The 12172-nt window shown below is 33.7% G+C and overlaps 1 protein-coding gene across 8 annotated transcripts in view; it reads left to right on the top strand.

Annotated features, from left to right (window-relative positions):
* The window catches only part of LOC105498445 (ASXL transcriptional regulator 3), a 231035-nt gene that overhangs the window by 57245 nt on the left and 161618 nt on the right, over positions 1–12172 (top strand). For 3 of the 8 annotated variants that reach the window (XM_011770636.3, XM_011770630.3, XM_071085475.1), the window contains exons 1-2: positions 9729–10229; positions 11505–11613. In XM_011770636.3, coding sequence (XP_011768938.2) covers positions 10152–10229; positions 11505–11613 — 187 coding nt within the window. In that variant the 5' untranslated portion in view covers positions 9729–10151. Of the gene's footprint in view, positions 1–9728; positions 10230–11504; positions 11614–12172 lie in introns of those variants that run through there. The other 5 variants (XR_011616964.1, XR_011616963.1, XM_071085476.1 and 2 more) reach the window with 4 other exon arrangements.

The raw sequence follows: 12172 nt of genomic DNA, 5'->3' as shown, positions 1-12172 counted from the left end.
TTTATGCTCTCACTGGAGTATTTAATATTTCCCATTTCTGGATGTCCTCAGCCAACACATGGAATTGTCAAGCTTGAAATTTTGTTTTCTGTAAATGGTAAAATGTTCGCTTGTCAACAAGCCCCTGAATGTGTTCTGAGTGCTCAAATCTCACAAGGCACTATGAGGTGAACACAAAGAATCTTTATTTAAGTCAGAGTCCTCAAGGAGCTTGTTGCTGTCAAGCAGTGTGGTGGTAGACTGCAAAGAACTAAATGCTACAATAGTAGCATGGGCTGTAATGCCTTTGGAAGTGCAGAGAACATCATTGTGGACTGCAGAGGTGATTAGTAGCTTTTAGGAGGTGAAGGTGAGGGGATCTTGACAAATGAGTAGGAAGAGAGGAGAGCTGTGGGCATTGAGGGAGAGAGAAACATGCTGAGAGGCAGCCTGATTGGAATGGACTTCAGAAAGCTAATAGTCGAACTATTACTAATTGCCCTTAAAACCTTAACCAGAAATGGATTAATAGAGCCTCAAAACGCATGTATTTTAAACTCATTATTTTATGGCTAAGTAAATGAGGCCTAGAAAAATAGTCAGCTTGTACAAGTCATATAAGCTCTCTCTTTGGCGTCCAAAATAAAACTAGTTAGAGACTTATTGGCTTATTTAACTTGGACGTCTATCAGGTTGATCTTCAGCATGACCAGACAATGCAGGAGTTCCCATGATCTTTTCTCCTGTTTTCTTTCCCTGCTTTACTCTGCTTTCCTCTGGTTAGCTTTATCCCCTTCAGACCCTGGCCTTGTGGAGGCAGAGATAGGCACCAGCTTTTCCCTTTTATGTCTTTATAGCTAATGTTATTACTGAAAGATAATTTATATTCTTTCCTTTTTTTTCTGTATCCGTTTTTGAAAAGATACTCAAACTTCCACCAGCTTACCAGTTTCTGTGACCAAGTAGATAGTTTAATCTGGCCAGCCTTACTGGTGGGGAAATCAATCCTATTTTTTCGATGGATACTGGAATCACATCATTATGAAAGGGAGAGTCCCTAAAAGAAAAGAATGCAGGGTGTGCGAATGTAAGATGGCCACTGCAGCCTTTTGGTGTGTAGAGTCCTTCACAGACATGATTGCATCTATGAATTTAGAAAGAATTTTGGTGATGCTCATTGCATGTCTTTTATGTCTACACATCCATGATTGTAATAGCTTTTATTGCAGTGATTAAATTTATTTCAAGAAACAACTTTCGAGTACATTGGTATTGCTTGTCAGGCAATATAAAAATAAATATGTCTATCTCCTGTGGAATTTTCAAACTTGTTGGAAGTAGTAAGGGCAGGAAAGTTAAAGATGTAAACAATTTTCAAAGAAAATAAACCATGAAAGATATGAAAAGTATTGTGATTGTTCTAGAGGAATGGGGATATCCTAGGTTGTAAAAGTCTTCCCCATACAGATGGTAGCCAGAGCAGACATGGGAAACTGTAGAAGGTTGGTGATTTACTGAGTTGGATTGGATTATAGGAGAGTGTTCTGAGAGTTGGAGAAGATGAAAATGAGGTAGATGGCAACTGTGTTGTAGATGACCCTAATGCTGGCCTGAGGACTTTGTGCCTCCTTTGGTGGGCAGTGAAAACCACTGATTCAACAATAGTGAATGGCATGGCTAAGAAGCAGTCTGAGCAGTGTTTCTGTTGTTGTTTTAAAATAAGAAAATTATCTGGCACCGGTGTATAGGATGAATTGGACTTGGGAGTTGAAGCAGGGAGACCAGTTAGAGATTATAGAATTGTCTTGTGAATGAGGTAAATATTTTTTGAAATAGAATGTAATAAAGTAAACATGTAAGGTTTCAGGTGAACTTAGTTGGGGCTTTGTGATGCATCAGTCATGGGATGGGTGCTGGAGGAGGAAGATTATACCCATGGCTGAGTGAGGCTGGTGGGGATCAGGAGGAAGATCTGCTCTGAGGAGATGTGTGAGATGATTTTCATGTTATACATGGCATCTGTTGGGTAATATAATGCAGGTTGAGTTTCCCTTATTCAGAATGTTTGGGACCAGAAGTTTCTTGGATTTTTGACTTTTTAAAATTTTTGAATATTTGTGTTATACCAGTTGAGCATCCCAAACCTAAAAATTTGAAATCCTAAAAGGTCCCATGGCTGTTTCCTTTGAGCATCATGTGGATGCTCAAAAATTTCAGATTCTGGAGCATTTCCAATTTTCAGATTTGGGCTGCTCAACCTGTATTGCAAATACATAGTATTTTTAAGTACATAGAGATACTGTTTGTAAATTTTCAATGCTATTTACACTTCCTGGATGTGTTTTTCAATTTTATACACTTATACAGGGAATATAATAATCACACTGTATTTTTCACAGAAAAAAAGAGAGCTTTTGCACACTTTTGAAGTAATCTTTTAACATTTGCTTAGTAAAATTAAACATTCCTGGGAGTGCTGACTGCTAGGCGCTTTATTCCTAGTTATCCTAATCATGTAAATATGGTATAACATTTCTCTAAGTATATTTTTTGGCATGCCATGATAGGAGATGTTGTTTAATCTTATGGTGGAGAGGATTCTTTTATTGTATATAATCAGGAAACACAGAATTAAATAGGATTTTTCAGAGACTTCAATAATACTTATTAATGTATTTGATGAGTTTGCAAAAGGAGAATGCAACATACATTTCCCAAACACATTTGAGAATGTTTCTGAGCAGCACTTGGGACAGATATCCCACAGAACAGATTCTGGAAATGGTAGAGTATTAGCTATTGCTAATACAATGGGTGAGAATGAGTAGCTGCAGGTTGAATATAGAAACTTACATTTTGGTATGAAACTACTTCATACCAGATATAATTACAGTGTCTATTCTTTTAATATATGAAATTTACTGTTTTATTTTGTAAGATATAGTTTTTGACCTAATTGGAAATAACTTTTTTGAGCTTGCAGGGCTAGGGAAATAGGATAAAAGTCCTGAAGAGCCACCTATGGCCATGGGTTGACTGCCTCTGCATAGGAGTCAGTGACATGATATATTTGTACATGATCACATCTCAGTCATCTCCTTGGAATAAACTAAGGATAACATTTAAATTCCAAATGGTTTTCTCTTGTTTGCAACATGCCTCAAGGCTGCCTTTCTGCTGAGTCCCCTGTCATTTCATATGTATTCAGAAAATTTAGTTCAGTTCAGTCTACATTTCTATTATGTGCAAAACACTGTTGGAGTACAAATTTATTTCAAGATCAGCTTGACATACATACGTAGTGTGCTTAATAAATGTTTGCTCAGTAGAAGGATTGTGTTTTCTCTTAATGACACAGTTTGATAAAGAGGCATCTCAATTATGGATCTGAATTCTCTACCACACATATATGTATATATGTGCATGCGTATTTTTTTTTTGTGTGTGTGTGTACCTCTTGTGTGTGTATATATCTTATTTATGGTTTATATATATATTTATCAAATACACAGATATATATATTTGTGGAGATAGGGTCTCACCGTGTTGCCCAGACTAGTCTCAAATTCCTGACCTCAAGTCAGTCTTTTGCCTTTGCCACACATAATGTTGGGATTACGGGCATCAGCCACCATGCCCGGCCTCTATCATATTTTCTTTAAGTTTCTTCTTCCTTTGTTTTCATTGGTGACATTATCAGAGGAAGATAACCAACAGTGTCATCTTCTGCAGCCTAGTTCTTTATATTTGAAATCTACTCTGGATAAGTCATTGCTATATGCAGTATTGAAAATGAAGTAGGTCACCTTATCATTTAGCAGCATGTGGCTTTAAAAATGTATTTCCTCAAAGTGCTAAATATTTGCTTAAGTGTTTAAGTTAGATTAAATGGAGGAGGCAGTTCTATGGAGAGAGAATGTGAGATAGTGGAAAGAGCACAGACTTTGGAATCAGATTATAATTTAGATTTCAGCTGTATCACTTAGTTGTTATCTGACTTCAGTAAGATTCCTCATCTCTGAATCTCAGTCATGTCTGTAAAACTGGGAATCATGCTTACATTTTGGGGTGGCCATGAGGAATATAGATAATAGTTGTGAAAGCCCAGGCACATTATAGATGCCCAATAAATGATAACTATCGTAATAGATGTGTTGCTATCATTCTTCTCCCTGTCCCCTTTCTAAGTTATCAGTTACTTTTAATACTATCCACATGTGAGAGACTATGGACGAGCTGTGTACACATGCCCATGTCTTCACTTATTTTTGATACTGAGATGAAAATGAAATTAGAAATTTAAATGTTTTTAAAAATTAAAATATTACCTGAGCCAATTCTTCAAACAAGCTGTGAAATATTAATTTCTTTCCATTTGTCATTCTTTTTACATTTAGATGTTGGTTACTATGGTTAGTAGTGGTAGTATTAAGAAAATAAGACAATTTTTGAACACTTACCACATACCAGACACAGTTCTAAGTGCTTTATATATTTTAACTCATTTAATCTTCGGATTAGTTCTCTAGGACAGAGTGAGTTTTATTCTCCACATTTTAGAGTCGAGGGACCTGTGACCTAGAGAAGTTAAGTCCAACATGACTCAGCTCGTTGAACTCAGGCTGACTGGTTCCAGAGCCTGCAGTCTTCCTCGCTGTTCACCACTGCCTTCCCCAGCATAGGGGTGGTAATACAGCATGTCATGACATACGTCGTTGTAGAAGAACAGCTGTCAGTGTCTAGGTGTGTATGTGGCATGTTCTTTACTAGATGTCTATAATTAAAGATAACCACCTCACCTCCTATTTTAGTTAGGGTCTTTGAAAATTATGATATAGATCGTATGTTTTGGTTTATACTTATATAGGGATATTTCTTAATTTCCCTCTAGATCCTGCTTTAAAGTACTACTAAGCAAATTTTTGTCCTTGTATTAATGTTTTGGAATTTTTGATTCCTAAAACAGTAGGTCCATTTAGTGAGTGTGACTGTATGAATCGCTATAGTCTATCTAATGATATCTTGATGGTTTTTTAATAGGATAAGCGTTCTAAATTCAAATGTCTATCTCTTATTTGTTGTACAGAGAGACATGTCATGCCAACCAGAGATACACATTGAGGTCTGGAGTTCAAAGTTCTTTCTCTAAATTTTTAAAGTGTACAGCATATATTATTTGATAATTATTTTTTGTCTCAACCCCTCCTGATAAAAAGAGTAACAAGGCTGCATTTGAACATTACTCTAGAGACCTATTGAATATCGAAAACCACATGGATATCCTCACATAGCAAATCACAAAATATCTTCCTTTGAAATGTGACCCATCTCTGATTTGATGGGTTATTCCCATTTATGTTTATATTTTCTGAGTCTTTGTTATTCCTCTGTTAGTGCACAATAAAAGCTTTCATTAGTGATTGTAGAGAGACCATGAAGTCTGCAACACTGTTTCTTCACTATCCAATTTGAGGCTTAGAATAGAACATTTTGTATTGGAATTATTCAGATAACTTATATAACTACATATATTACATACATATAGATATCATTCAGGTAACATATATAAAGGACTCTAAATTTTAAAGTTTTATTTTCAGTCATTTTAGAGAGTTTCTTATTGATAGTAATATTTCCCAAGAGTAATAAGTTCATTTGGCCTTGATTTTTCTAGGGTAGTTTGTTATCATCTAGGTTACTGAGTTGTCAATTGACATACGCTGGGTTACTATGTCTGTTTAGGAACCATCCCCATTCTTCTCCACTAGTAGGTACATGCCCATTAAATAAATAAATCTAAGGGTACATTATTAATTTTTTAATATCTAAAAAACATTTTTTGAAGTATATGCAGAATTTAGTCTACAAATTCTAAACAGTTTTCACAAAGTGAACACAGATACTGTATCAAGAATTAGAATATTACCTGCACCCGAGACCCACCTAACTTACTCTTAAAATATCTTCTTTATATTTTCTCAAAGCTAATATTTGAAGTGCTTGAAAGAAGCGATTATTAATTTTTTTGAAAGAATGAGCGTATAATTGTTTATATTAATTTGTATTAATAGTACTTAGCACAGTAACTAATTATGATGTTTAATAACTGCTTGAGTTTGTTGAGTTTTTATGCTTTTGTTGCACTGGACTAATTTTTTTACATTCCCATATTTTAAAAATGAGATTAAAAGAAATGTTTGCAGGAAATAGATTACATCTGAAATTTTTATTAAGATGTAACATTAATATAATAAAATAGTTTAATATTTGTATTACTTAAATATTATAAATCATTATGTTATATGTAAAGGAATAATGGCTCACAATTATATTTTCTTTGTCATGCCTGCAAATAGTCTTCCAATTGCATTCCCCAGGTATTCTGTCTGGTTTTTAAAATTATTTAATAGATAGGCCTTTCATTCCTTTCACTAAGTATTCACTATCGGTAAAATTGTGTGTGTTCCATCAGCAATTTGATAATATAAAGCAATAGTTTTTCTGTATTTCACACAGCACTGGGCTCTGTAAAGCATCTCTAGGGGTTCTTTGATGTCTAGACAGTTTAAATTATGCCTGCTCCCTTGCCTCCAAATTCCACCCCTGTTCTGCTTCAGGGGTTGTGGGAAATGAAAACAAACCAGAAGGGTCCACAGCCTTAGAGTCCAGGGGGAAAAACAAACAAGTAGAATAAGCTGTATATCTACCCTGGCAGGTGTGTAGGAAAGGGCCCAATTATAGGGGATGGGATAAAGAAAAGAATTGGGGACAAATATTGTCCTGCTTATTTATTTCTAGTTATATTTATTATATGGAAATACATGGGCTTTGTGAACAAAATGAAAACATCATAGAAGTATTAGGGGAAAAAAATCAAAGTCACCTTTCAGCCCAGTGCCCCAGTTTTTTTTTTTTTTCCCAACCTCCCCATAGGCAGCCAAATTTGACTTTGGTGGGTTTCCTGTGCATTGTCCTATTTGTTGAAATGGTAAGATGAAGAATTGTGTTTTAAGTTGGAAAACTAACTTTTTGTTTTCTTCCTTTCTTTTTGTTTTCCTTCTATAAATCGGGATATCGCGGTTTTTCCAATTCGTCTTGTTAGAAAGTAAGTAAATTTGAAATTTCAGAGATTTTTACATTAAAACCTTGATGTTTTATTATTTCATATATACACACATATAGTTACGGGATTTCAGACCTCTGAATTCCGACTGAGGTGATGAGCTTTTGCATTAACTGTGAAGAAAATTTTGTTGAATAAATTAAAAAGAAGAACCATTACATAGAAGGCGATCAGTTCTATCTAAGAATACAAACTTTTATAGCATGTACATCTGCCTCGTTTTTTTACCCACAGTTAATCTTTATGTTGAAGATATATATATGTATATACAATATATAGTATACATGCCAGTTCTATTTTTTCTGAATATAAAAATAATAAAATGACATGAGACTTTTGTTTATTTCTGTTCAATAGCAGTTAAGATGTTTCTGCAGCAAATGTAGTCTAAGTTTTCTGTGGTTGGTGGAATTGCTGAGGATGACAGCAGTAAGGAAATGGTGTGAAATGTTTCTGAAATACATTTTCCTGTGTATATTTTACGCTAGATGAATCAGTTACCTTTTAGCAAGCATTTAGCTCTTTTGATGTGTCTTTTTCATTGTTTTTAAATAAAATGGACCTGGATAACTAGTTTTTCCATCATAAAGTGTGCTTAGAACTAAGTGACTAATCAGTGAGTGATTTTAGTGGTGAAATTTGCATTTGATTACAAATTGTTTTCTAATGCAAATGTTGTATAGTTTTGAAATAAAACAAGTTTCTTTTGGGAAAGATTTATAGAAATTGCAATAGTCATTGAGACTTTGGAGACGTTGTGATTGTGAATTACATATTTTTAAATTTTTCCATAGTAAATCTTGTGTTTATTGAGTTACTAAAAAGTATCATTTAATAATGTATTCATGCTTAATAGAGCTTATTATTTGTAGAAAACTGGGTGCTTATCACATATATTTGCAGCAAGCACAGCATTAAATTGCTATTTAATAGCCAATTTATCTTCTACAATTATCTTTAGCTTGCTATACCTTAAAAAGGAAATGTAAATTATAGTCATGTTACATTTGTTTTGTACTTAGTCATTGCCTTTAAATCTGTATTATTATTTAACGTGCTGAATCTGAGTTCTTGGACTCATATGGATTAGGGCCTTAGGAATAAAGAGAAGAAACAGCATTGTGAGGTTTCATATTAGGTGAACAGTTTTATTAAGTTATATTTTTAAAATTCTACATTGTGTCATTTTTATGTATTGGATTCTGTTTTACTTGCCGTGTTAACATCATCTTGCCAAGTCCCTATGGAAAGTCTGTATTTCTGACAGTTCCACTAAATTAAAACTCCAAAAATCTGGCATAATCATTCTTAGCTTCAAATTTTCTATGCTTTTGTCTGAAGAGTATAATGTAAAAATATGTATTTGCAGTGTTCAGTATAACATGTATTGCGTGATTTATTTGGAACTGATTCATGGAAAGACATTTCTGGGGAGATGAATATATTTTACTTTATAGGTATGCCTGGGCCCACTCTAAATGTGAGAAAAATCTTTTGTGAGAGAAAATAATGAAATGAGGTCTGCAAAGTTGTAGGAGCTTCATAAGGAAAGATATTACCTAAACACAACATTATTTCCATGTGTACTTTAATGTTACAACCGCATTGTTCTGTGACTGAATTTATATTGATTCTTGTTTCCTATCAAATTCAATGGAGTCATATTTATATGTTGGCAAAGAGAAGCTGCTTCCTAAAATAATTGTCTTTGTAGGATGATAATACTTAAAAATTCTTATGACCATGATGCATATGTATGCTGCCTTGCTATTAAGTGTGTTCTGGCAATTCGGCATATTTGACTTTTGCATTTTACTGGTGAGTTTTCATATAAGAGGTTTGATAGTCTTGGTCTTTAGAAAACTTTTAATTAGGAGCACAAATTATGTTTTTACCCTCAAAATTTAAAGTTAGAATTCGGAACTTATTAATTCAAAGTTTGAAAGCTTCATATCCTAAAGGCTGTATTGTCTCAGAATATGAATTAAATACCCATAATTCCTCAGAAGCATGTGAGGGTAGTGGGGGTAGGGCTTTTAACTAAAGTTGGTTTGACCAGATATTGATGTTTTGGCATTTTAGGAAGTAAAATGTATATAGGTGTATAATTTAAAAAGGCAATAATTGTAGCTCTAAATTCTAGCTTCTAAATAATTAGTTTGCAATCAAAAATTTGTTCTGAATTCTACCCCAGGAAATACATATGTACTTTATATTTTATAAGCATCATTCAAGTATATGAACTCATTCTAATAATGTTTATACATATGTCCTTTGATATTTAGTTTAATGCTGTTTGATTTCTTTAAAAAGTGATCTTATATTTCAATCACTTGCATGTTTACTACAGAATTCTGTTAGCTGGACAGAATTTCCCAATACATATTTCTTTGACATATCTAACTGAGAAAAGGATGTCATTGTAGAGGCTGTATCAGAGATCTAAACACATATGTACATTCTTATTTTGCCATGTGAGAAATGCAGTCCTGTGAGTAACTTAAATACTTATAATTTCAAATCAGTTCTTCCCTGGTTTATTATTCTTTTGTTGCTTTTAAACCTATGGGATGGAGCTGCTCTTGAACTTGGTGGGTTTTTTTTTTTTTTTTTTTTTTGATCATTCAAGTGCAACCATCAAGTTGTCTGTAATATTTAAAAGCTAAGGCTTCATGGTGTTATTTGTAAAATAACACCACATAAGTATTTGGGCTTTGGTGTCTGTAAAATACAGTATTGGTTACTCTATGAATAAAAGCGTAATTTCAATTCAAGAGACTTTTGCCTGAAGCCTTATAAGACAGATGCATCTGATTAACTTTGGTAAAACTGGACTGGCCCTTTATTGTAATGTAGATGTTTTCAGGGTTGGGAGGGTATTTTTAAAAGGCATGCAAAGAGGTCTTTTTTTTTTTTTTTTTTTTTTTTTTTTGAGAGAGAGAGAGAGACTCAGAGAACAGTTTTGCAATAGAAGCTGTACCTCAAACTGCTTCATTTTTGCACACTTTTATTTTCTAGTGGAACCTCTCCATTAGCCTGTCTGAATGCAATGCTTCACACTAACACTCGAATAGGGGATGGAACATTCTTCAAAATCCCTGGAAAGTCAGGCCTGTATGCTCTCAAAGTAAGTTGCATTGTTCTGCATGTTGTTATTACTATGTATCATGCATTTTTTCAGACATGTGAAGGTAAACAAAATTAGATTTGGATGAAGAGTAGAAGAATGACTCCTATGCCTTTTAAATGTTTACAGATGTCTTAAAAATGATTTCATATTAAGAATAAACAATGACATTTTTCTTTAAGTAAAGCATATCTGTGGTTTCACTCCATGACATATGGTAATGGTGAATAGTTGTGGCTTCCTTAAAATTCTTGATTCCTTAAAATTTATGGGGAGGAGTGTCATGGGTCATCGGCCAGGAGTTTAAGATGATCAGAGTTACCATGGACTCTTTGACTTAATGACCGTCAGTTGATACACAGACTTCACACCTGTAGACCCTTATCGTTTATAAAAATAAGACATTTATTCATTTTGCTTGAAAACATTGAATTGAATCTAATATTCAATTTTAAATGGGGATCTCAAGGAAGTTTTACTAATGCACACTTGTATGAGAAGAAGAGAGAAATAAAAGCTTCAGATAACTGAGTCTTAATTATTTTAGTATAATTTTTTTAAAGGCATTCCCATTTTTATCTAGGGGAAATGCCACCTGAAATGCAAAATTCCAGAAGACAAAAGCTTATAGTCTACAAATCGTTGTGTAACTTGGAATAAGTAAATTCGTTGTGTTATTTCTTAGAAATTAGAAAGAAGTTTCTGCCTTAATAAGTCATGGATTATATTTAAAGTTCATTAACTACATATAAGGTGTTTTTTTGTTTTGTTTTGTTTTGTTTTTTATGTCAAAAGTTATACCTAGACAACAAAGCAAGGATTCTTCTTTAGCTACTAAGCATCAGGCTGTGGTCCACCGTGTGTGTTTCAGAAAATAACACCGGTTAGTTAATCAGAAAGACTTGTAATTTTTCCATTGCTCTTTGTAGCAAGTTGGGTATTTAAGTAACTGATTAAAATTCTGAGTTGGTAAGCCATTTCTTTACATGAGGAAAAATGTAGAATTGAAAAAAAAATGGAAACAACATATGTCAAAAGGAAACTTTTTTTGGGTATAGATTTTAAAAGTTTATCCAAAAAAAAAATCAACAGTAGCAATGGGCTTTACCCATTTTTTTTTTTTAACCCAAGAATGATTTTACATTAAAAGGTAAATTAGTATGGAAATGTTAAATCACAAATAACTGATCATACTTAGGATTCTGCAAGTATTTTGAATGTTTTTAGTTGCTAATACATCTTCTCCATAAATCATCACTTTTCAAAATAATATAGAAAGAGGAGTCGTCATGCCCAGCAGATGGCACGTTGGATTTAGTCTGTGAATCTGAATTGGATGGTACAGATATGGCCGAGGCAAATGCCCGTGGAGAAGAAAATGGAGGTAAGTGTGATGAATTCCAAAATATAATCCCTTGTTCTCTTAAAAATTATATAGAATGCCAATGATTCATTAATTGAATTGCCCACCATTATCAATACAGTTGTCTTCCAAATTTTTACCCCTGAGATTTATCAAGGTGTTTTGATTCAAAAAGGATAGCATCTAAAAGAAGTATATAGTTCTTTGCTTTTGTTGTTTTTTAACAGTACATATTTCCCTGAATAATTTTCTTAAATACTTCTTTAAGTATCCGTATATTTCTCCTGCAAAGTGAGAGGGTTACTGGGGGTACTAGTGGTTTCATTCTTACGGGAGGATTGAGAATGCTAATGTTTTATTCCTGATTGTGCTGATTTTTTCCTGTAATCACAAGTAGTTTTATAATAGCTTTGTTCCTTGGTTTGTCTTTTGCAAATGAAGCTCAGTGTTACCATTCCTCACAGTGAAAAGAGGGCCAAATAAGATATTTTCTTGTTAGACACTTTTGAGAAGCGAGTGACCCTTCCAGAATTTTAAGGGGGGGCATTTTCCACCTCTGAATTTTATCCTCTGAATTTTA

The sequence above is a fragment of the Macaca nemestrina genome, chromosome 19 (genome assembly GCF_043159975.1).
Source record: "Macaca nemestrina isolate mMacNem1 chromosome 19, mMacNem.hap1, whole genome shotgun sequence".
Taxonomy (NCBI): Eukaryota; Metazoa; Chordata; class Mammalia; order Primates; family Cercopithecidae; genus Macaca; species Macaca nemestrina.
This window is presented reverse-complemented; position numbering and strand designations above follow the sequence as displayed.